General features: G+C 49.0%; 2 protein-coding genes across 2 annotated transcripts; one reads left to right on the top strand and one right to left on the bottom strand.

Moving 5' to 3' along the window:
* Positions 1–4,623: 4,623 nt before the first annotated feature.
* Positions 4,624–5,816, bottom strand: LOC119294450 (LOB domain-containing protein 14-like). Its single transcript, XM_037572620.1, has 2 exons — positions 5,528–5,816; positions 4,624–5,420 (listed from the first exon to the last, which is right to left on the bottom strand). Exons 1-2 carry the CDS (start codon positions 5,804–5,806, stop codon positions 5,046–5,048), a joined length of 654 nt encoding a protein of 217 aa, XP_037428517.1. The 5' UTR covers positions 5,807–5,816; the 3' UTR covers positions 4,624–5,045.
* A 2,265-nt stretch (positions 5,817–8,081) lies between these two features.
* On the top strand, positions 8,082–9,267 carry LOC119294451 (peptidyl-prolyl cis-trans isomerase-like). Its single transcript, XM_037572621.1, has 2 exons — positions 8,082–8,174; positions 8,535–9,267. The coding sequence occupies exon 2, from the start codon at positions 8,560–8,562 to the stop codon at positions 9,097–9,099; it is 540 nt and encodes a 179-aa protein (XP_037428518.1). The 5' UTR covers positions 8,082–8,174; positions 8,535–8,559; the 3' UTR covers positions 9,100–9,267.
* The last annotated feature ends 15,872 nt before the right edge of the window (positions 9,268–25,139 follow it).

Raw genomic sequence — 25,139 nt, 5'->3', positions numbered from 1 at the left:
CAAGGGAAAACCGCCAACGTAGAAGTTTACAGAACGCAAAGAAACCGAGAAAAGAAAATGAGGAAATTTGAGGGAAATAGCAAAATAACTAACAGTTAGATGAAATCACAAGTATCCATGGTTTGAGGGTAGATTGGTCGTCACCCCTGGCCGCCTCGGTCACGAGAGTAGGGAAGGGGAAAGAAAACAATTGGTCTGTCGATAGTGCCAAAATCATATTGATTGTTTTTAATATTTCTACAAGGGACTGCCTGAAAATATAATTGTGACTTCAAATTCATGCCTAGGAGGAGTTGAACCTAGACGCTAAAATTATAGAGTCTTTCCCCCCACTAAAGTGAGCTATGTTCTCTACCCGCAAAAAAACATTGACTCTCACTTCTTAAAACCATCAAGCTCTAGTATTTGTTCCTACATAAAAAAATCACTAGAAAAGTGAGGTAAATAAAAAATACATATATGAAAACAAAAGGCTGAAGTTTTTCTATTTTCTAAAAAATAAACTAGCTAAAGAAAACATGGGGGAAATAGAATAAAATATGGGAAAACTACGAAAGTACTAGTACTTTACGAAACACAAAGAAACCTAGAAAAGAAAATGAGAAAAAAAAATGAGGGGGTGGTCGGGGGATAGAGAAGTAACTAATACAACAACAACAACAACAAAGCCTTTAGTCCCAAACAAGTTGGGGTAGGCTAGAGATGAAACCCGTAAGATCTCGCAACCAACTCATGGCTCTGGCACATGGATAACAAGCTTCCACGCACCCCTGTCCATAGCTCGCTCTTTGTCGATACTCCAATCCTTCAGGTCTCTTTTAACGGACTTCTCCCATGTCAAATTCGGTCGACCCCGCCCTCTCTTGACATTCTCCGCACGCTTTAGCCGTCCGCTATGCACTGGAGCTTCTGGAGGCATGCACTGAATATGCCCAAACCATCTCAGACGATGTTGGACAAGCTTCTCCTCAATTGGTGCTACCCCAACTTTATCTCGTATATCATCATTCCGGACTCGATCCTTCCTCGTGTGGCCACACATCCATCTCAACATACGCATCTCCGCCACACCTAACTGTTGAACATGTCGCCTTTTAGTCGGCCAACACTCTGCGCCATACAACATTGCGGGTCGAACCGCCGTCCTGTAGAACTTGCCTTTTAACTTTTGTGGCACTCTCTTGTCACAGAGAATGCCAGAAGCTTGGCGCCACTTCATCCATCCGGCTTTGATTCGATGGTTCACATCTTCATCAATACCCCCATCCTCCTGCAACATTGACCCCAAATACCGAAAGGTGTCCTTCTGAGGTACCACCTGGCCATCAAGGCTAACCTCCTCCTCCTCACACCTAGTAGTACTGAAACCGCACATCATGTACTCGGTTTTAGTTCTACTAAGCCTAAACCCTTTCGATTCCAAGGTTTGTCTCCATAACTCTTACTTCCTATTTACCCCCGTCCGACTATCGTCAACTAGCACCACATCATCCGCAAAGAGCATACACCATGGGATATCTCCTTGTATATCCCTTGTGACCTCATCCATCACCAATGCAAAAAGATAAGGGCTCAAGGCTGACCCCTGATGCAGTCCTATCTTAATCGGGAAGTCACCGGTGTCGACATCACTTGTTCGAACACTTGTCACAGCATTATCGTACATGTCCTTGATGAGGGTAATGTACTTTGCTGGAACTTTGTGTTTCTCCAAGGCCCACCACATGACATTTCGCGGTATCTTATCATAGGCCTTCTCCAAGTCAATGAACACCATATGCAAGTCCTTCCTTTGCTCCCTATATCTCTCCATAAGTTGTCGTACCAAGAAAATGGCTTCCATGGTCGACCTCCCAGGCATGAAACCAAACTAATTTTTGGTCACGCTTGTCATTCTTCTTAAGCGGTGCTCAATGACTCTCTCCCATAGCTTCATTGTATGGCTCATCAGCTTAATTCCACGGTAATTAGTACAACTCTGAACATCCCCCTTGTTCTTGAAGATTGGTACTAATATACTCCGTCTCCATTCTTCTGGCATCTTGTTTGCCCGAAAAATGAGGTTGAAAAGCTTGGTTAGCCATACTATCGCAATGTCCCCGAGACCTTTCCACACCTCAATGGGGATACAATCAGGGCCCATCGCCTTGCCTCCTTTCATCCTTTTTAAAGCCTCCTTCACCTCAGACTCCTGGATGCGCCGCACAAAACGCATGCTGGTCTCATCAAAGGAGTCGTCCAGTTCAATGGTAGAACTCTCATTCTCCCCATTGAACAGCTTGTCAAAGTACTCCCGCCATCTATGCTTAATCTCCTCGTCCTTCACCAAGAGTTGGCCTGCTCCCTCCTTGATGCATTTGACTTGGCCAATATCCCTCGTCTTCCTCTCCCGGATCTTAGCCATCTTATAGATGTCCCTTTCACCTTCCTTCGTGCCTAACCGTTGGTAGAGGTCCTCATATGCCCGACCCCTTGCTTCACCAACAGCTCGCTTTGCGGCCTTCTTCGCCATCTTGTACTTCTCTATGTTGTCTGCACTCCTATCCAGGTATAGGCGTCTGAAGCAACCTTTCTTCTCTTTAATCGCCTTCTGGACATCATCATTCCACCACCAGGTATCCTTGTCTTCGCTTCTCCTTCCCCTGGACACTCCAAACTCCTCCGAGGCCACCTTACGAATGCAAGTCGCCATCTTCATCCACACATTGTCCGCATCCCCTCCTTCCTCCCAAGGGCCCTCCTTAATTACCCTCTCCTTGAACACCTGAGCTACCTCCCCCTTGAGCTTCCACCACTTCGTTCTAGCGACTTTGGCACGCTTATCCCGCTGGACACGAATCCGAAAGCGGAAGTCAGCAACCACCAGCTTATGCTGGGGTACAACACTCTCTCCAGGTATCACCTTACAGTCTAGGCACGCACGCCTATCTTCTCTTCTCGAGAGGATGAAATCAATCTGGCTAGAGTGTTGGCCACTACTAAAAGTCACCAGATGTGATTCTCTCTTTCTAAAGAGGGTGTTAGCTACAATCATGTTGTAAGCTAGAGCAAAGCTTAAGACATCTTCTCCTTCTTGATTCCTGATGCCATAGCCAAAGCCCCCATGCGCCCCTTCAAAACCTGTGTTAGATGTGCCCACGTGGCCATTGAGGTCTCCTCCTATGAAGAGCTTTTCACCAATCGGTACACTCCTAACCATGTCTTCCAAGCCTTCCCAGAACTCCCTCTTGGTGTTCTCATTGTGGCCTACTTGCGGGGCATACGCGCTGATAACATTGAGAACCAAGTCCTCAACTACCAGCTTGACCAGGATAATCCGGTCCCCACGTCTCTTGACGTCTACCACTCCATACTTGAGGCTCTTGTTGATCAAGATGCCTACGCCATTTCTATTTGCAGCCGTCCCCGTGTACCACAGCTTGAAGCCGGTATCCTCCACCTCCTTCGCCTTCTGTCCTCTCCATTTGGTTTCTTGGACGCAAAGGATATCAACACCTCTCCTCACCGCTGCATCAACTAGCTCCCGAAGCTTCCCTGTCAGAGACCCTACGTTCCAGCTACCTAAGCGAATCCTCCTAGGCTCGGCTAGCTTCCTTACCCTTCGCACTCGTCGAGTCAAATGCGAAGACCCTTGCTCATTTTCCACTACATCCGGGCGCCGATGTAGCGCGCCACTAAGGATGCGACGACCCGATCCTCGCTCACTTGCCACCGTATCCGGATCAAGATACGGCGCGCCACTTGAGGGGTGACGGCCCGACCCTTGCCCATTTTCCACCACACCCGGGTTCCGATGTGGCGCGTCGCTGAGAGGGTTACGTCCCAACGAAAATCTTTTGGGTTTCATCTCCATAAGAGTGGCTGAGTTTTTACGTTGGCTCGTCAAGCCTATCACAACCCTCCTCCTTTACCCGGGCTTGGGACCGGCTATGTTGAGACAACATAGGCGGAGTTATAGAAAAGTAACTAATAATTAGGTGAAATCACGAGTATCCATGGTTAATTTTCTTGAATACATTTTATTGTTTTCCATGGTTTTCTTGAATTTTTCCGCCAAGATCCAAAATTTCTAGAGTATTATAATTGTTGTGCATTTGGCATTCCTGTCATCTTCAGTAATTTTACTACAGTAGAATATTTATATAACTGCTTAACTTGTAGATATTCATTTGTATGTTTTATTGATATTTTTGTTATCATTTTGCTGCGCTTGAAATAGTGCCGTGTCACCATGAGAAAACAACTTTATGTGGAGTTATAGGACAAATTTAGACGGTTTTGACACCCAAAGGAACAATGGTTTTTTGGTATGACTGTTGAGATGTGCTTGGAAGCCCATGTGACAAAGTAGGCCTTCAAGCTTGGAAGCCCATAAGATAGGCCCATACTACCACACTGGTGCTCGGTTGAACGATTTTTCTCGAATACGTCGGTTGAACGATTGAATCCCGTTCCCGTCCCGGCGATCGCCGGCGTCCGAGCCTTAGATGTGGCCGACCCGTTGATTGGAGACGAAATGCCTCCCTCGCCTGGCAGCACTATGAAAATGCAACCCGGCCACCGTGCAGGTCAGGTCAGCCTGCCTCTACCTATCTCTGACTCCAAGTATCACCCACCATGAACTCAACCTGTTCGATGAAATGCCTCCTCCTAATCCACGAAAACCATGGCCGCCATTTCGCCAAGTAGGGCTTGCATACCACATCTCCTAATTAATTCCATTATTATGACATGAGACTTTCCCAGCTGGTGAACCCCCAGTCGGTGGGCAGTTTGGCGCATGTGTCAGTACGTAGTTATTTAGTTGATTTCCACCGAATCGGATCTTAACTTCCATTACACGTATTGTTTCAGTTGATGGTTAGTGGAAAACATTTGTCACTTCACCCTGCTTGATTCAGCATTCTAGTACAGGCTGCTCATGGAACATTCTAGCTACAATGGTCGTCCACGGTTTAGAATTGGACCGAAAGAGGACTGCTGGTAGTTTTGCAGTTACCAAGCACATGCTGTGACACCTAGTTGATATATGCAAAGGCAACCAACTAGAGGCCCTCAGCATCATAATACCCACTCTCTTGCAGATATTCTTGCATATCAACGGGGAACATGGTGCTACTGTGGATACTGTCATCATTAAACGACGCCGGATAGTCGGTTGCGTATACATGTGAACTGTTGTAATCCTGAGAATACTGCATGGAAGTGCAGGAGGTCATGGCGTCATTTCCGAAGTATCTCTCTCTTTCAATCTTGACTGAATGTCCTGGCTGTGGCATCCTAGCTTCCCCTTTCTGATAAGCCATAGCCTTGGCCTTAATACTGTCTTCTTCAGGGCTTGACACGGAACAAGTATTTGTGCGCCCTTGTACTGGTTCCTGAGCTTTGAGCGACTCCAATTGTGCTTGCAGATTTACAACCTAGGTGAATTTGCATGCCATCAGTTTTGCTAATATATTATTAATTACTGTCCATGCAATTAGCAGTTCACCAAATGAACATTCAGAAAGTAGCAGAACTCACTAACCTGTTGCTGCAGAGCGAATATGTGCGCGACGCAACCATATACCGGATCATGTAGCCTGGCCTGTGCCTCGTAGGAGATGGTGGCCGCGGCCTCGCGGCGGTCGGTCGCCGGGAGGCTCATGAGAAGCTTTGAGGCATTGCTTGCACCAAAGACCTTATGAATTGCGGCAAAATGGGCAGCCCCTTGCTCATGGCAGAAGTGCGGGGCGAAGGCACACCCGTTCACGCACCTCCTCCGAAGGAACTTGCATGCGCCACATGGAGAGGAAAACCCTGTCATTGCTCCTGGTGCCTGATCGATGCTGGTGGTGTATTCTTGTTCCTTGCAGCTTGTGGAGTGAATCATCGATCCTCCCCATTTATAAAGGCTACTCTAGCACTAGCAGTGGGGTACATGCTGGGGTTAGCTTGGTTTGTTGAATAATTAATCTGACATGGTCTCCCTAATGGCCTGCGCAGATTCCATTATCCAAAAGCTTGGTTCCCAGTTCTATACCAATTTGACATTCTTTTCAGAAGGACTAAAGCGGCACTGGAAGTAACAATAGCCCAACCCATTTGTGTTTGCTTGAGAGATCTTATTTTACTACTGGTTGTTGGATGAGTTTATGAATTGTTTGACTTTTCCTTTCTTTTTAACAGGGAACAAAATGTCATAACTTCAGGAATCAATCAATAAATTGAAAGGCAGTGAGCAAAAGGTTGAACCTGGGCAAAGCTGGTAGAATGAACCAAAGAAAAACAGGGTAACTTTTCCTGTGTTTTTCTGCTTGATACTTTAGTAACTGTAATGGAGGTCATTTAGCTAGGGGGCTGTCTGAGTGTTGATTTCATCATTTTTGTGCATATCAAGCGTGTGCCTTTCCTTCTTTGTCATTATTGATTTGTTGGTGAACCTGTTATGCCTTGATATGTATTTCCCCTGCATCTGTTTCTGCCACACAAAAAAACCGTAGGTGGTGCTGTTCACAACAGGAAAAGATGTGGTATTACTTAATATATTCTCCCTCCGGCCTACAATATAAGATCGTTTTGCAAGCTGTTTTAGCTTGCAAAACGATCTTATATTATGGGATGGAGGGAGTAGAAATCAAATTGAACTGCAAAAACGTCTTATATTTTGATATAGAGGAGTACTATTTAGTTGCTCACGTTAGGCAAGTTTCATTATTTTTGGTTCTTCTTGAATAGTTATAACTTAAAATAGAACTTTAAAAACAGTTGGTCACCCAAGTGCATCTTTGCTTCTAAAAAGAATTAGTTAATGGAGAGTTAATATGCGTTAGCTCTTCTGCAATTGGTCATCTTCCCAGGCTGTTATGCATACTTGTTTGCCGCATAACCACCATACTGCACTTTGTTCGACACATAGAAGACATATGCAGCTGTGTTCAGTTTATTTCAAAAATTAATGCTAGTATTTAAAAAGTAGAATTAGCATATAACCACAAAGGTGTTGCTTTCCAGAGTATATATAGAAAGGAAAAGCTGAAAGGGAGTAAAGTAGAACTAATGATGATGCGATGTTCTTAATGTCATTTCTCCCTTTTGACTCTGTATTGTTGGACTGATCTGGTTGCTGTGAGGTAATATTATGTCAAAGAAGTACTAGCAGTGTTGGTTATTTTTGCTAAAGAAGAATGTGATGTTTGATTACAGGACTAAGTTGGTAAATATGCTCGCAGCTGTTTTTTCGGGCACTGGACTGGAAGTTATTACAGTAATTGCTTTGCTGGTATTAAAATGCAAGGAATCACATAAATGTGGGGAAGAAAACCTAGTGAAGTGGGATAGTAGGTTAGGTTGGTACAGAAAAAAAAAGTGGAGGCAGCCTAACAGAGCTCAGCAGCGTGTGATCATTGTAAAGTACAGCAAGTGTTTTATGGTTTGTGTTGCCTTTGTTAATAGTGTCATCCATGCTTATCGTATAGTATATGATTATAGCTTGCTAATGAATGATTAACACACGCTCAGTAGTGCCTTTTCGATAAGGCAAAATGGACTGAATGTGGGAGTCCCAGCTGCTACTGAAGATGGATGCAGGTGTTTTGTTGGTGCAAGTTGTTGGCTCCTGTTGAGTTTCAAGCAGTCTGTCTGTATGTGCAAACCTCTTGCGGCCAGGTGCACACATCCTTGATCTTGAATCCTTGTACATTACATGACTTTGTCAGATGAAGGAAAAAAAAGGCACTTGCATTTCATTCCACTTTACAAAATGTCCGCTTACCACATTTCTCAAAGTTGATGTGTAGGCGAATAATTATTTTTATTTTTATTTAATATTCCCTCTTAGTGATATAAACTCTCTTATATTTCTTTACGGAGGGAGTAATAAATAGTTTTTCATTCATTTTTCTCTCTTAATTTTTTTAAGGTTTCTCTCGTAATTAATCTCTCACTTTTTTACAGGGAAACCATGGGCTCTCTCTCTCTCTCAGTGGAATGGGCTGGGATACTTGACAACAACAAGGTGCGGGCTGAGAAGAAGAAGGGCCGCGGAGCCACCAGATAGGCCCAGGCCCGTTAGAGCCCATGGAGTGGGCGCTCTGAAAACCCTAAACCCTCCCCCTTTTTATCTCCCCCCACCCAGCCGCCGTTTCCCATCCTCTCCTCCGCTCTTCTTCTCCTCCTCCTCCTCGCCAATCAGGGTAGGATTTTGTGCTTCGATTTGTCAAGGTTTCTTTCTTGTGATTCGATTTGGTTTTGGTTTTGTGTCTCGCACATATCGAAGGCTTTCTAGGCGTCATTATCCATAGGCCTCTTGAGCTCAATGTTTGTGCCAAATCAATCTATTTTCTTCATGATCCTCGCCCTGTGACCTCCAGCAGTGCTACCCTGGAGGCCACGCAAGGACCATGAACACATTCTCCAATCAAACAATTCCACAAATTTTTGCCTTCTTTCGCTTGTGGATTCGTTCTTTCTTTGACAAATCTCAAGAATTTTCCTTTTGTTGGTAGATTTGATCTGACCGAGCGTATGTATGTATGTTTGATCCATTGATCCAGTAAAGAAAGCAGCAAGTAGAAAGCCATGGCGGCGGCCAAGAACCCCAAGGTCTTCTTCGACATCCTCATCGGCCAGGCCAAGGCGGGGCGGGTGGTCATGGAGCTCTACGCCGACAAGGTGCCCAGGACGGCGGCCAACTTCCGGCAGCTCTGCACGGGCGAGAAGGGCCTGGGCGCCAGCGGCAAGCCGCTCCACTACAAGGGCTCGGCCTTCCACCGCATCATCCCGGGCTTCATGTGCCAGGGCGGCGACTTCACCCGCGGCAACGGCACCGGCGGCGAGTCGGTCTACGGCGCCAAGTTCGCCGACGAGAACTTCTTGCTCCGCCACACGGGCCCCGGGGTGCTCTCCATGGCCAACGCCGGGCCCGGCACCAACGGCTCCCAGTTCTTCATCTGCACCGCCAAGACGCCCTGGCTCGACGGCAAGCACGTCGTGTTCGGGCAGGTCGTGGACGGGTACGGCGTCGTGGAGAAGATGGAGGCCGTCGGGTCGTCCGGCGGCGCCACCGCCCAGCCCGTCGTCATCGAGGACTGCGGCCAGCTCCCCGACGACCACTGCTGATCTCATGATTCATTCAGCCTTGTTTTTTTTACTTGCTACTACTGAAGCTGAGACGGTTAATATGGATCCGATGGAGTGCTAGTTTGTTTAGGTGTGCGTGCGTGTAATGACTGAATGAATAAATTTACAGATTCAGTTTGATCAATCTGAAAAATTTGTCATGTCTAACCTGCAAGATTCATCCATGCTCTAGCTGCTTGAAGATCTGAATACACTACAGATCGTCCAATGTTACCCAGAAGCATTACAAAATTTGTTGACATGTTGAGTGGTGGCATCAATTGCCTGAGTTAAATGGACTTGGTCTGAATCTTGTTCAGGCTTGTTCATCATTTGCCTGAGAGAAACGTGGGATGATCCATTCTATGCCGTCGAACCAGCATCCCTGTTTCCATGCACGCCCCAAGGATGTAGCTTGCAAGTAGTTTCATTCATATGCTAGAGCTAGCTAAATGAATATATTTCTTTCTGCTGTTCAATTTTGCATGCCAGATTCAGTCGGAGGATGAAGATGAAGAGGTTGAAGCGGGCGACTATGAAGAAGTGTTGTAGTGGAGGCAAGATGCAAGGATATGTATGTCCCTCTGCTGCTGCTTATTCTCTTTTGTGTATTCTTCTTACCCTTTTTTTTTTGGTACCAGAAGTCCATAACATTGTTGTTTTCATGTCCATGGTGAATTGTGTTTTCTAGAGTATTTTCTTTCACAAGAATTGTGATTTTAGTTGATTATAAGGGCCAAAAAGGATCAGAATAGGGCATTATGAATCTGAATTGTCCATCAGAGAGCTTAGCAACCAAGTGATGCTTTTACATATGCACTTAGAATCCAGAAAATGTATTGAACAATCCATTATCCATGGTCCCATGTTTGGCATTTCTTGGATAATGAACAAACAGTTCTGAATTCTGAAGCTGCATTATTATTCAGCTAGACTAGACTGAAAAAAACATTCAGCTGTTAATTAATTATGTAAGCACAACAAAGTTCTTATTTTACATGTAAGCAGCCCCAGCTTCATCCGCTGGACGGTTGGTTGCAGTGAGTTTACATCCAAATCTGGACAGGTGCTAGACTGAAATGGAGGGGTGGTAGGACTAGGGTTCCTACCGGCTCTACTCCGTAGGTTATACGGGCAGAACAGCGGAGGTCGGGGGCGAGCTCCGGCGCGTCGGTGCCGTCGCGAGGGAGGAGAAGGGCGGCGGCGGTTAGGGCAGGAGGCGGCTAGGTTTTCCGGCTCCTCTGGAGCCAAGCAATAGGATAGAAATATTTTTATTGCTTAATTCCAAAAGGAGTCTTACATCCTATATTTATAACCTAGATAACTTGCATAAGAATTAACCTAAGATAACTTGCATAAGAATTAACCTAAAATAACTTGTGGGCTAAGATGCCCGGTGGGCCTAGCTAAACCGGCCATAACACTTCTCCCCGCCTGCACAAACAGCTCGTCCTCGAGCTGTAAGGTGGGGAAGCGCTTGCGGAACTCCTCGAGGCGATCAGCCAGCGTCAAGCACCTTATCGACAGCTGGGGCGGCCAGGTTAGTGGTGACGGCGTCCTCCGGAATGTAGTCTGCAACCTCCAAGTAGAAGAGTCGCGGGCAGTCATGGCCGGGCGTGTAGGGCTAGTCGCAGTTGAAGCACAACCCTTTGCGGTGACGTTCGAGGAGCTCAGCTGGGGTGAGCCGGCGGAACGGGCGTCCCGCGGTCGCGACGAGGGGTGCCGCAGAAGCCTGCGTAGGCCGACCCTGCGCGGAATCCGGCCCGGGTAGCGACCCAGCGGTCCGGAACGGTGATTCCTGCTGGATGGCCACCGCGCGGCGCTCGAACGCGCGGGCGTAGTACATGGCTGACTGGAGATCCTGGGGTCCCTGAAGCTCAACGTCCACGCGGATGTGATCCGGAAGGCCACCAACAAAGAGGTCGGCCCGCTGCCGCGCCGTCACACCCGACGCATGGCATGCCAGGGCCTGGAAACGGTCGGCGTAGTCCTGCACCGTGGAGGTGAAGGGAAGGCGGCCGAGCTCCGCCAGGCGGCTCCCGCGAACCGGGGGCCCAAAGCGGAGGAGGCAGAGCTCGCAGAAGCGCTCCCAAGGAGGCATGGCGCCCTCGTCCTGCTCGAGAGCGTAGTACCATGTCTGCGCGGAGCCGCGGAGGTGATAAGAGGCGAGCCAGGTATGGTCCGAGGCGAGGGTGTGCTGCCCGCGAAAGAACTGGTCGCACTGGTTGAGCCAGTTGAGGGGGTCCTCCGTGCCGTCATACGTGGCGAAGTCGAGCTTGGCAAACCGGGGCGGCTGCTGGTGTGGCGCGCCATGGCCCACTGCCTCGGCAGTGCGGAGGGCTGATGACGGTGCCCGGCCCATGGTGGGATGGCCGGCGTAGTTCCCCGTGGCGCCCGACGCCTCGGGCTGCAACTGGGAACCCGACGGCGGCCGGGCCTCCATGTAAGCCGGTGGAGGGGACGTCCCGTGGAGCCAGCCTGGAAGCGGAGACGATGATGACGGAAAGCGGACCTCCTGGATCGGGAGTTCGCTCGATGAGGACCGACCCAGGCTAGGGCTGGGCGGGGGCAGTGGTGGCACCTGCACGGTGGCCGCAGGGAGGGACGGCGCAGCTGGGGACGGCACGGTCCAGGCCGGCCACTACGGGCCCTGGACAGCGGGTGGCGGCGCGGGTGGCGCCGCGAGTGTCGGTGTCGGCCACTGGGGCACGGACGGGGTGGCCCAGGTCGGCCACTGTGGGCCCTGGGCGGCGGCTGGCGGCGCGGGTGGCGCCGCGAGTGTCGGCGTCAACCATTGTGGCCAAGGCGGCGTCGAGGCCGCCGGTGAGGGGAGCGCCGGATAGCCTCCTGTGATGGCCGCAGGTACGGAGTACCACGGCAACGCCTGCTGGCCCGCGGCCACGGCCGGATGGAGCGGCGGGGGCGGCCCGTACGGGCTCGCCAAGTAGAGGCGGATGTCCTGAATCGCGATGACCAAGTCGTTGAGCATGCAGGCCATGGCCTCCGGCGTAAACTGCTGCGGCACGGGGGGAGGCGACGACGGCGGTTGTTGGATGGGGGGTTGCGGCTGGCCCTGGCCCGGTGTGGTGCCGGGTGCGGGGGCGATCGGCGCTGGCAGCGAAGCCGTGGCGCCCGGTGATGAAGCGGCGGTGGTGGTGGAGGCGGCGGGCAGCGGCGGCGGCGGTGGTGGCGGGTTTGGAGGCGGTGAAGACATGGTCGAAACCCGGGTACCTGAGACCAAACTGGTAGGACTAGGGATCCTACCGGCTCTACTCCGTAGGTTATACGGGCAGAACGGCGGAGGTCGGGGGCGAGCTCACGAGCTCCGGCGCGTCGGTGCCGTCACGACTCACGAGGGAGGAGAAGGGCGGCGGCGGTTAGGGAAGGAGGCGGCTAGGGTTTCCGGCTCCTCTGGAGCCGGGCAATAGGATAGAAATATCTTTATTGCTTAATTCCAAAAAGAGTCTTACATCCTATATTTATAACCTAGATAACTTGCATAAGAATTAACCTAAGATAACTTGCATAAGAATTAACCTAAGATAACTTGTGGGCTAAGATGCCCAGTGGGCCTAGCTAAACCGGCCATAACAAGGGGTCCCTACCTGATTATGTATCCTTATCTTAGTAGCTGCTTGGAGATCATCCAATCTTCTTCTTTTTTTTTTGATTTTTCACTGGGGGGAGATTTCCCCACCTGAATTGTATTCATTTGCCTATAAGACTTTGCAGCCTATCGCAGGATAGGTTCAAGTGAACCGGAATTACAGGGGCACAGAGAAAAAGAGAAAAGCAAAAAAAAAACACTCCACGCCACAACACACATACATGGGGTACAGGGAGGGAGACACAACAAAGAGCACCATAGGATGGAGGCGAACGGCATCGGCGAGCCAAGACCAAACCACGACACTGCACCGTCGACGCAATCACAAGGCTTCACACATCTGAGACTGCACAATGCCATGACACCACCTGTGTCACGATGCACATTTGAAGGGACACGAGGATCCGAGACGACGCCACGGCACCTATGTGCCATCAGCGTAGTCGAAGGGCATCGCCAAGCAGACCAAACCATGACACTGCACCGTCGACGCAATCGAAAGGCTCCGCACAACCCAGACTGCACAGCGCCATGACACCACCTGTGTCGGGGGTACATTCGAAAGGTTGCACGAGGCCGAGACGACGCCACGGCACCTATGTGCCACTGGCGTAGCTGCAGGGCACCGCCTAGCAGAGACACACCAAGAGAGCACTTGACCACGACACACACAACCGTCGGCCCCAGACTGGCTACACCACCACCACCGACCACCAACCTCAAACCAGCCAAGCACCACCCCAACCCTCAGGCAAGCAGCTTTGAGCAGCGTCTCCGAACACAGGCGCCACCAAGGTGGTAACGACGTTGAGGACACCGCTGTTGTCTGATCCAGGAGCTGGATCTAAGGCTTTCGCCCGGAGAACAAACAGAGTGAGCACCTCCAAGGAGGGATCCGACACAACAATGCGTCGCTGCCGCTGGTGCCGACAGAGGCGACACAGAGCTTTCGCCCATAGCCATCATCCTCACCACCCTTCTGCTGAGCCGCGGCACTGCTGAGACCGGATCCACCACCGCACAGGGGCAACAACCTTGAGTGGCGACAGAGACCGAGCGCTCGCCAGTCGAACCACTAGACCACCGAATCAACAGGAGGTGGAACTGAGCAAGGCAGCGACAGGGGGTGCAAAAGATCCGTCAAAGGTCGAAAGCAGAGGAGGAAACCTTGTCGCCCCTGACCTGGATCTGGCCGGGAAGAGAGGAAGTGGCAAGCCAGTGGCCTGGCCCCACGCCCCATGCCGCCCGTGCGGCCGCAGACGGCGCGACCACCACACCGGCGCAAGGGACTGAAGCCTCCGACGCCCACAGCCGCCCGCTGGCCTAGATCCAGCGTGCCGTCCAGATCCGTAGCAGAGAGAAACGCACGCGCGCCACCCCCAGGCGCCGGCGAGCAGGCCTCGCGACACCTCGACGCCACCCTGCTCCCCACGCACGCCTCGCACCCCACGACATCGAGCTCGGCAGAGCTCTCCACCAAGACGACCGCGGCCACCCGACCACCACGCGTTCGCCGCGGGATCTCCCCGAGCCACCTTCAAAGGCAGGGGGCCGCCGCCACCGCGGCAAGGCCAGCGGTAGCGGCGGAGGAGAGGAGGCGTAGGAGAGGGGGCCGGCGGCGGCTGGCGAAGTTCCCCCGAGTCGCCCAAGCGGAGAGACGCGGGGGTCAGCTCGATCCGAGATGCCGATTCATGAGGATTTCAATATATATCTTCTATTTTTATTGAAAAAGAAACGAGCATCACTACAAATTTTGGTGAAAATGGTGAGTGGTTCAAACATCAATTGAGTAAACATTAATCTTTCACCTCTCCTTAGTTGCACTTTATGTTTTTGGGGTTGAATAGTAGAATCATGCAAATTAGTTCTTGCAAGAAACAACACAATGGTTTCTCTTTTAGGTAACATAAAAGTATTGGCAGCATCACGCAAATAGTAACTGGATCCATATGTGGTCGTTACTCACTCCGACGGAGGCCAGGGAGCGTTTGGTTACTGGATCTATCCGGTGGAAGATGGTAGCACGGGATATTTTCAACCGGTTTGGATGGCGGTCATGTAATAGGATAGGTGATTAGTTTACCTATCTTTGTTATGCTAGCCGTTGTGGCATCTTGGCTTTTTGTTTTTGGCGTTGTGGCTTTTTGTGAGCCTGTTACTTTGTTTTCAGACTGTAAGACCTTGTTAAACCTCTTTGTTTATCTATAAAGGTAGCCGTATGCATCGTTCTGATGCAGAGGCCGGGGAGTCCCCTTTTTTCGAAAAAAAAACACAAATAGTAACTATAATCACATTTTCTAAGCAAATAGAAACAACATTAAATCAACTTTGTCTATCTTTATTCATCATATATATCACCTTTTGCTTGAGAGAAACGTTGGATGATCCATTGAAGAAGGTGGGCACTATTCTCCCAAGGCATGTAAGCTTGGCTTAAGAGGAGTAACAGGGACAAGGCTTTCCGTGTACGAAACTAGGTCGAACCAGCATTTCTTTCTCCATGCATGGCCCAAGGTGACTTCTCCATTGGGCCCAAGAAACTTTAGGTCGTCCATGTCAAATATGTCTTCGAAGGCGCCATGGGCTTGCAAGTAGTAACGATATTCTTGAAGATTAACGCTAAAAGAACCCCGGTAGCATAAGTCACTGGATGGCAAAGGCTCGAGACGTTGATCGTGTAGTATAAGTTTCATCTCGGATCCAGGACATCTCTTGTCATACAGACCACCACACGTTGCAGGCACTCAACGAAGAAAGTAGCACATAGTTCCCCGTCAAGCTCATGGAGGATAATATCTTTGTCTTGTACTTGAGGGTACAAGGTGTCAAGCAACGGAGTGAAACCAAATGTTTCATGTTGAAGGCTGAAACGGAGTAGTGCCCGTGGGGGGCATGGATGGTTGGCCTTATCGATGAAGTAGAATAGGTAACCCTTGCAGTGTATGGCGGTTTGTGGACACGAGATGAGGGCAGGCGAATCCACCAAGGTCTCACTCCACTCGTCCTGGCCACCACTGTTAATTGTGAAGATCTCCATCCCCATGGCGACGTGGTCCTTGTCGTGGCAACCACGATAGAAAGAGCGTGCAACCTTGTATTTGCGGCTGGAAGGATTGAGGCCGAAACCAACTGGAAGGCCATTGAGATGCTCCATCTTGTTGCGGTTGCTCTTGGGCAGCGCAACGGCGTCTCTTGTGGCCGGGTTGAAGACGTAGAGACCAGTGTTGGTGGGGAGCAACACCAAGCCATCACAATGGGCCATTCGGAGAGCGACCTTAAATTCGTGAGTCGGGAAGTGCCTTTCGTGAAGGAGCGCCGCAGTTGAATCGGCACTCGCAGTATAACTCCGCATCCTCCTACCGAATGAGGATCTTTGTTGTTGTCGCTGCTCTTCTTGTAACGGCAAAGACCAGTGGTAGAAGCGGACGTTGACGGAGACGTCGGGGGTTTGGTGATAAATATGCGGGGCGATGAGGAAGGAAGAAGGGCCGCGGCGCTGTCGGTGCTGTTGGGAGTAGCAGAGGTGGGCGCGGACAAAGAGAGGGTCGGAGATGATGGCGTGCCAGGCCTTGCTCACGAGCTTGAACCTTGCGGCGGATTTCACCGGCAGCCGGATCAAGATCTCCCACACCACCACCTCCAGCAACAACTCAGGGGGGAAGACGATGATAGTCTGCGGCGGCGGACTGTCCCTCTTTCTCTTCCTGCTCTCACAGTTGTCCATTAACGAGCAATTTGCCATGGGCGATGTGATGGATGAATTGGAACCAACACGTAAGGCCTCCCTCCCCTGCCTGTACTAGAAGTAGATTTTTGGGTTGGAATTTTTCTTCCCGGGCACGTATATGAATCGGACACGACCCCATCTTCCGTTGTAAAATCCAAGGAGTTGTAGATAGATACGAGTATCTTCTTACCGAATTTCACATGTATACAACGTGCCTACATATATCTCTTACATGCATGGTTTTTCTTTTCTTGAATTTTTGAAACTGGTATTTGCAAAAAATTATGGCGACTAATAGGCGCCGGCGCGCCGGCCCAAAAGTTTCGGCCGGTCACGCCCACGCCCTCCGATTCGATAAAAGTTAGCCGTCAGATCTTCTTTCCGCTTCATTCCCAGCTTATAGTATGATAAAAAATCCCCTCGCTCCCTCAATGGATTCGCCATGCGCACACGCTGCAGCTCCGTCCGCCGCCCTCTCCAGCCACCCTCCCTCACCTTGGGACGAGCCTCGCGGCCCTCGCCGCCGGTCGCAGTTTTCTGCCATCGCTCGCCAGTTGCAGCTTTCTGTCAGGAACTTGACAGGCGGCTTAAGGGGTTCAACCCAACTACAATAATGTGTCCACCAGAGAAGGGAATGTGTGGCTATATAGCCATTACACGTTAACTGAAGAAAAGGAGCAACAGAAAGGTAAAAGCACTTTTCGAAAAGTGAACAACGACACTGGGTTGCCTCAGGATCGTCGGATGGAGGATCAACGGCTATCAGTACTTCAGGCATGCTGGAACAGGGGAAAGCAGAGGACGCTGTAGCCTGACAATACCCCCCCTGAGAAGACACAGCTTGCCCTCAAGCTGCGAACGACGGGAAAACTTTTTGAATGAAAGCCGAATCTTCCCAAGTTACTTCCTCCACTGGCAAGTTGATCCACTCCACAAGCCATCTGACCACCGGGATACTGATATTGCCCTGCACTCTTGGCACTAATTTTCTCTCCAGAATTGCCTCAGGTTCGAGCTTGATTACACCATCAGGGCCAACCAGGGGCAGATGCTTGGAAGGAACCACTGCTGGACCAATGTGCTTCTTTAGTTGACTTACATGGAATGTATTGTGCAACTGACAACCTTCTGGCAATAGCAGTTGATAAGCATGCTGACCAATCCTTTGCATAACTCTGAAAGGGCCATAGAACTTAGAGTGCAACTTCAAATGCCTGTGTAAACTAAGAGAAGTGTGCCTATAGGGCTGCAGTTTCAAGTAAACCATGTCACCCACATCAAATTCTCTTTCTTTCCTTTTTTATCTGCATAGAATTTCATCCTTGCTTGAGCTTTGATTAGGTTCTGCTTAATTACTTCCATTGCTAGCTCTTTGTTTTGTAGCAAATTGTCACTGTCCTCGCATATAGTATCGGGTAAAGCTGACTCAGCAACCATGGGAGGAGGAAATCCATACAAAGCTTGGAATGGTGTCATTTGCAAAGATGTGTGAAAGCTAGTATTGTACCACCATTCTGCTAAAGCTAACCAGCCATGCCACTTCCTATGTTGCTGAAAACACATGCATCTGAGATAGTTTTCTAAACATTGATTAACTCTCTCAGTCTGACCATCAGTCTGTGGGTGATAACTAGTACTCAGGTCTAGCTTGATTTTGAGAGATTTGAATAGTTGCTGCCACAAGTTACTAGTGAAGATTCTGTCCCTATCTGTTACTATAACTAGTGGCATGCCATGTAACTTGAACACTGTGTCAGCAAATGCTCTTGCCACTGATTGAACTATGATAGGGTGTTTCATGGCAATAGAATGTGCATATTTGGTGAATCTATCCACTGTCACCAGTATCAAATCCTTATTTTCAGACACAGGTAAGCCTTCCACAAAGTCCATGCTCACATGTGCCCACGCAAAATCAGGAACTGGTAATGGTTCCAGTAAACCAGGATAGGGACAATGTTCTGCTTTATTAAGTTGACACACTGGACAAGATTTGACAAACTGTATAACATCCTGTTTCATGCCATGCCAGTGAAATACCAGTTTCACTCTGTGATATGTTGCTCTTTCTCCAGAATGACCTCCCAATTCAGAATTGTGGAAGGTTTTTAGTATGTCCTGCCTGAGGGAAGCGGCAGTCCCCACCACAATCTTGTTGTTATATCTGAGAAGACCATTTCTGAAAGAATATGCAGTGTCATTTCCTTTGTCCACAACACATTCAACAATGAGTTCTTTCACTTTGTTGTCATCCTTGTAACTTTTAGTCACCTCTTTGACCCAAGTTGGAGTATTGGTGCTAGCAGTCAGCATAGACACCACATACTTGACCCTTGATAAAGCATCTGCAACCCTTTTTTCCTTTCCTTTCTTGTATTCGACAGTGAAGTTGTACCCTAACAACTTGAGCAATAACTTATGTTGAATGCCTTCTGTCAATTTTTGCTCTTGTATGTATTTCAGGCTTTCTTGATCTGTTCTTATAACCAGTGCAGTTGCCAGAAAATAGTGCCTCCACTTCTTAACAGCTTCTATTATAGCCAGAGTTTCCTTGTCATAAGTTGACATGGCAGCAGCTCGAGGTCCAATGGATTTGCTGAAATAAGAAATGGGCCTTCCTTCTTGCATCAGGACAGCTCCTAGTCCATACCCACTGGCATCAGCTTCGAGAATGAAGGGCTTTGAAAAATCTGGCAAGGCTAAAACAGGGGTATTAGTGAGTTTCTCCTTTAGAGTAGCAAAGGCCTCCTCTTGTGCTGTTTCCCACATAAATGCATCCTTCTTGAGACAATCAAATAGGGGTCTGCAAATTATACCATAGCCCTATATGAACCTCCTATAATAACCACTTAAGCCCAAAAAGCTCCTCAGTTCAGTGACAGTTTTAGGTGCTGGCCATTCCTGGATAGCCTTGATTTTGGAAGGATCAGTAGCCACCCCCTCCTGGTTAATAATGTGCCCCAAGTATTCCACTTGCTGCTGTCCAAAAGAACACTTTTCTATTTTTGCATATAACTTGTTGGCTTGCAAAATCTCAAATACTTGCATCAAGTGCTCTTTGTGCTTGCTCATGGAAATACTGAACATTAGAATATCGTCAAAGAACACTACTACAAACTTCAGGTGACCCAACAACATATTCATGAGGGCCTGGAATGAAGGGGGCCATTAGTGAGACCAAAGGACATCACTAGATATTCAAAAAGGCCCATGTGGGTGGAAAATGTAGTTTTATGAATATCTTCTTCAACCATTCTTATCTAATGATATCCATTTCTGAGATCGATCTTTGAAATTTTTTTGGCTCCTTTTAACTGGTCCAACAGATCTTCTATTACTGGTATGGGGTACTTATTTTTGATTGTGATAGCATTTAGTTTTCTATAATCAGTGCATAGCCTCCATGAACCATCCTTCTTTTTAACTAGCAGCACAGGGGAGGAAAAGGGACTAGTGCTAGGTCTGATTACACCAGCCTTTAAGAGATCTTTTTATAATCTTTTCCAGTATTTCCTTCTGGTGATGAGGCATTCTGTAGGGTCTTTGGCTTACCACCTTTGCTCCCTCCATTAGTGAGATCCTATGATCACATGGCCTGTGAGGAGGAAGTTCAGTAGGTTCTTGAAATAATTTCTCATATTGTTGTAACAGAGGTTGCAGATCAGGGGGAACTTCTTGTATTTCTTCTACCAATTCCACACAACAGGAAGTGAGCAAGAAAAATCCACAAACTGCTTGCTCTAATATTGTATCAGTATTACTATTAGCAGCAGTAGGTTGTGTCAGGGGCACTGTTTCATCCACAAAAGTAACCATGTGTCCATTTGTGGACACCTTCATCTCCATCTTAATAAAATCCATTTGGATAGGACTATACTTCTTCAGCCAGTCCACTCCCAAAATCATATCATATCCTTTGAGTTTCAACACCCTGAAACTGTCAGAGAATTTCTGGCCTTGTATTTCATAGGGGCAGTTTTGGGACATAAATTCACTCCACAAAATTCCTCCACTAGCCACTACTACTTTCACTTTAGGTGTTGCAGCAGGAGTTACAGGCAGTTTAGCAGCCATTTCAGGTGAGACAAATGTGGAAGTACTACCACTGTCCACTAGTGCTGTTGCAATAGTGTTGCCCACCTTAACTGTCAAGATAAATGTGTTTTTAGCTGCCCCAATTCCCATAGCTGTATGCATTGATACTTGCAGGACTGCATCAGCTGCTGGGGGTTCCATATTCTCCAAGTCTGGATCTTCAAAATCAGTTACATAGATAGTTTCAGGAACTGCTCCTTCTGGAGTTTGCAAGGCTTGAATTTGAGCCTTTTGGCTCATCCTACACACTTGTCTGTGGCCAGGTACCCAGGGCTCTCTGCATTTATAACAAACCTGATTTTGTTTAGCCTGTTGAATGATTGTGTTTCTGTTCTGCAGTGGCTGAGCTGTACGTATCTTTGGTTGCTCAAAAACCATTTGTCTCTTGGGTTGTGGAACATAAGCTCTAGTATGCACTGTCTGAGCTGGAAGTTGGGCCTTTTCCATTCTTCTGGCATACCAGACAGCAGTTTGCATGTCCTTAGGCTTGAAACACTCCACATGGCTCTTAATATAAGGAGTGAGCCCAGACACAAAGCTAGTGACATAATAATCATCAGGTATACCAGGGTTTTCCCTCCTCATTATATTCATTAGTTGCTCAAACTGCTCCACATAGGCAGCTACTGTAGAGGTTTGTTGTGCAGCATGAAAAGAGCTCACCACATAACACACTGATTCTGTAGCAAATCTCTCAGACAGATAAGAGCAGAACTTGTGCCATGGCACATTACTGGGAGCATAACCAGTGCCTCTCCACCATTGTACAGCAGGGCCTTTCAAATAGGACACTACTAACTCAGTCATGTGTTCAATTGGTGTTCTAGCTGCAGTAAAATACTGCTCTAGGTTCTGTATCCAAGATTCAGGGTCAGTCCCTTCAAACTCAGATATATTCAGTTTAGCTGGTTTTACTGTCAACACCATTCTCCTATTATCCATAGGTGTGAACTGTCTCTGCCTATGCCCATCAGGCCACTCCTCAAGGTTTACATCTTCCACCAGCAGCATATTTTGTTGTTGCTGTTGTACTGCACCATTTCCGGTGGCAGGAGCCCCCTCCTTAGTACTACCAAAGTTGGGATGACGATATGGCATCTTTGGTGCACCATCTAAGTTTAGCTCTTTGCCATTGTGATCTTTCAGAATTGCAGATCCCCTTACCAAATGATGATCTTTTTCCTGTCCTGCTCCCACAGGAGGAGTGTTGGGAAACAGCTGCTTAGGCCTCCCTACAAGAATCACCGGAGTATGAACTTTCGGTGCCTTGTGCTGCACACTACCCTGTTCTGATTGATCCACTGACTGATCTTCAGGTTCAGGTTCCAGCAACAACCTTCTGAAATTTGCCTGTATCTTGTCAAAGCTACTTGCATAGTTGCAAAATTCCTGTTGACCATGGCCTGAAGTTCTTGGAATTCCTTGTGATCTTGCTCCCTGTTGTGCTGCAGTGCCTTGATGTCCAGCTCCAGCGACTGCAGCTGCAGATCTGCTGTTGTGATGGATTCTGACGGCCCCGCCATGACTGCTAGCTTTCACCACGATCTGAAACAAGAACGGGGTTGGGATGGGAGGGGTGATGCCGATTCACTAGTCACTGCCGCCTGCGCCCGCCTCCGATGGTACACGGTCGGCCTACAAGAGCTGGGATTTTACTCCCCAAGGAAGATCCTCAGGTAACCAGGTTGTAGCTCCGGCTGTACCCGAATGCTACCACTCCAGCCTTCTTCAAAATTTGCCGCCGCCAGATCCGAGGGGAGGGAGGGATTTTACAGCCGAAACCAACCTCGCACCGCTCAAAATCAGCACCGCCGCCGAGGAAGGACTGGCCTCTGATACCAATTGTCAGGAACTTGACAGTGGTTCACTGAATTTAACACTAAATTATCACAATTTCAGAGGAAAATTGGGAAGAACTAGGGTTGTATTGCTTGAGCAAAAAGGGAAAGTAGCTTCGCACGCCACAGGCGGCTTAAGGGGTTCAACCCAATTACAAGAATGTGTCCACCAGAGAAGGGAATGGGTGGCTATATAGCCATTACACATTAACTGAAGAAAAGGAGCAACAGAAAGGTAAAAGCACTTTTCGGAAAGTGAACAGCGACACTGGGTTGCCTCAGGATCGTCGAATGGAGGATCAACGGTTATCAATACTTCAGGCACGCTGGAACAGGGGAAAGCAGAGGACGATGTAGCCTGACACTTTCTTCACCCCTTCCCTCCCACCGATGCAGTGGTGGCCATGGCCCACGCAAAAATCTTCGAGGAAGCTGTCACAACTCCATTGTGGGCGGGTTGCAGCTCGATAAATTCATGAGAAAACTGCCAGCGACGGATTGCGTCTCCGCCACCCATGGTTGCGACACCAAAACGCGCTGGCAGCTCCTTCATCAGTTTTCACGCGGCATTGCAGCTTCGCCAAAACAAGAGGTTCCAGCATCCCGCATAGCAGATTGTAGCAAACGAAAAGGCAACAAAAAACTCCAGTCCCCGGTTGACTCAGAAAAATTACCGGTTCCAGCAAAATCTGAATATGGTGGTAGCAAATTTTGAGGTTGGTTCCAGCAAAAAATAAAAACGATGAAAGCAAAAATAGAAAAAATTAGGCAATGTTCCAACAAATCGAAACATCGGTAGTAGAATTTGTAGCGGTTCCAGCAAAACAAAATGCCATTGGAAACAAAAATGCAAAAAAAAATTGACATTTGTTCCAGCAAAAGCAAAATGTCCTGTTGTAGCAAAAAAATGGATCTGGTTCCAGCAAACCAAAACGCCGGTGATAGCAAATTGCAAAAATTGCTGTTCGTTTCAGTAAAATCAAAAACACCGATGGTAGCAAATTTTTGTGCTGGTTCCAGTAAATCTAAAAGCGATGGTAGCAAAAACAGTAAAATTGGGACAAACCAGAAAACATTGGTTGTAGCAAATTTGGGTGCTGGTCCCAGCATCTCGTTGCCGTAGTTGTATCACTCAGCTGGTTGCAGACCGCCGTCGCGGGTAAAGCTGGGCGTCGGCGGCTAGCAGCGGTGGCTGTCCGCCATTACCAGCGCTTGCATGTACAGCTTGTAGGTCCACCAGATGGGTTTTGCAGCTCCCCTTGCGCACCAGCTGAAATGCTCGTACTCCAGCCCGTGGGGAAGTAGCTTCGCTGGCACGCAGTTGCAGCAGCGGCCAGCGCATCGAGCGCCGGCAGTGGCGGGGGTGCTTGCGTGGAGCGGGCCTGCGGAGAGGACGAGAACGAGATGGATGGGGAATGGATAAGAGCGAGATGCGGGCGGTGGGCTGATGTTTCTGTGGCCTAGATAAAAGAATCAAGGAGGGATGCGTTGTGTGTAGTCCTGGCCATCTTAGGCCCGGCCCTGTTGGCCCATCCAGGCCCAGCCCTAAAATCCAGGGCCTAGGCCCGATGGGCTTGCTTGTGGGCCGGGCTTGGGCCTAAGTTTTGAGCCCACCAGCAGGGCCTGGACGGGCTTGGGCTTGGCATATTGGCATTTTAAGGAAGAGGCCCGGCCCACTGCCCTAAGCCTTAAGGGCTTTTGAGGGCTTTTTACCAGATGGGTCGGGCTTGGGCTTGAAAAGTAGGCCCGATGGTAGGGCCTGGGTCTCAGTTTTCTGCCATGGGCTTTTTTAGGCCCGGCCCAAGCCCGGCCCGGCCCGGCCCATGGCCAGATATAGTTGTGTGCGTAGGATTTGCCTCGATCGAGTGGCTCGCACGCGTCCGGCCCAACGCTCGGCCGGCGCGCCGAACCTAAGCGTTTCCCAATTTTTTTTTTTGAAATGAAACTGGTAGATATGATATGATTTTCTTTTTAACTAAGATACGATAAAAAATTCTAGAATGTTTACAAGTTGTTCCTCTCTAAAACCTAGAGAGGCAATCTCCGGGCACCCTGCGCCGCCATCTCTGCTCTGCCGGTAGGTCGTCGTCCCTTTCTCCTTCGTCGGCTCTGCTGGTGTTGTAGAATGGGCAAGCTTTGATCTAACGGATGCAGATGTAGCTTTGCCCGTTTGTGGCTTTTAGAGCAACTCCAACCGGGTGACCCATTTCATCCGCCCATGTCCGTTTGGGTCGCAGCGGACAGAATGCCGGCCCAACGCGGCGACCCAAACCTAAAATGTGTCCGCTTCGTGTCCGCCCCAATGCATTTCAGGTCTTCCTCTCGGTGTCCACCGCGACCCTACATGTCGGCCAGCCAACCACCACAGCGGTCGTATTTCATGCGGCAACCTACCGAGGGCCCGCTGGCAATGTGTGGAAGGGCTGTGTGCCCGTCCTTTTTAATGGAAGCGTGCGGCGGGGCCGGCCTCATCCAATTCCCGTCCACATCTGACCGCCTTTACTCCCTCACGTGCCCTCTTCTTCAATTAACTCTCTCCAAGATCGAGCGGCGGATAAGAGGAAGGATCATCGCATATAGTTGATTTGTTTTCTTAATCTCCTGTTGTTGATTCCATTCCATCTTAAGAGCATCTCCAAGAGGGGCACAAAATTTGCGCGCGCTAAAATAGTTTTAGCGCGCCCCAACATTGGTTTACTAGATGGCCAAAAATGCGCGCCCAAAAAACACGCAGTGCAAATTGTGAAGCACGCGCAATTCGTCGCCCAATATA

Source organism: Triticum dicoccoides, chromosome 4B, assembly GCF_002162155.2.
Source record: "Triticum dicoccoides isolate Atlit2015 ecotype Zavitan chromosome 4B, WEW_v2.0, whole genome shotgun sequence".
Classification (NCBI taxonomy): domain Eukaryota; kingdom Viridiplantae; phylum Streptophyta; class Magnoliopsida; order Poales; family Poaceae; genus Triticum; species Triticum dicoccoides.
The sequence above is the reverse complement of the archived record's forward strand: the minus strand, read 5'-3'. Positions and strand labels throughout refer to the sequence as shown.

Coding starts and splice junctions, on each gene's coding strand:
- LOC119294450 (XM_037572620.1), bottom strand. CDS start 5,806: ATGACAGGGTTTTCCTCTCCATGTGGCGCATGCAAGTTCCTTCGGAGG. Junction 5,421..5,527: donor TATTCGCTCTGCAGCAACAG/GTTAGTGAGTTC, acceptor AAATTCACCTAG/GTTGTAAATCTGCAAGCACA.
- LOC119294451 (XM_037572621.1), top strand. CDS start 8,560: ATGGCGGCGGCCAAGAACCCCAAGGTCTTCTTCGACATCCTCATCGGC.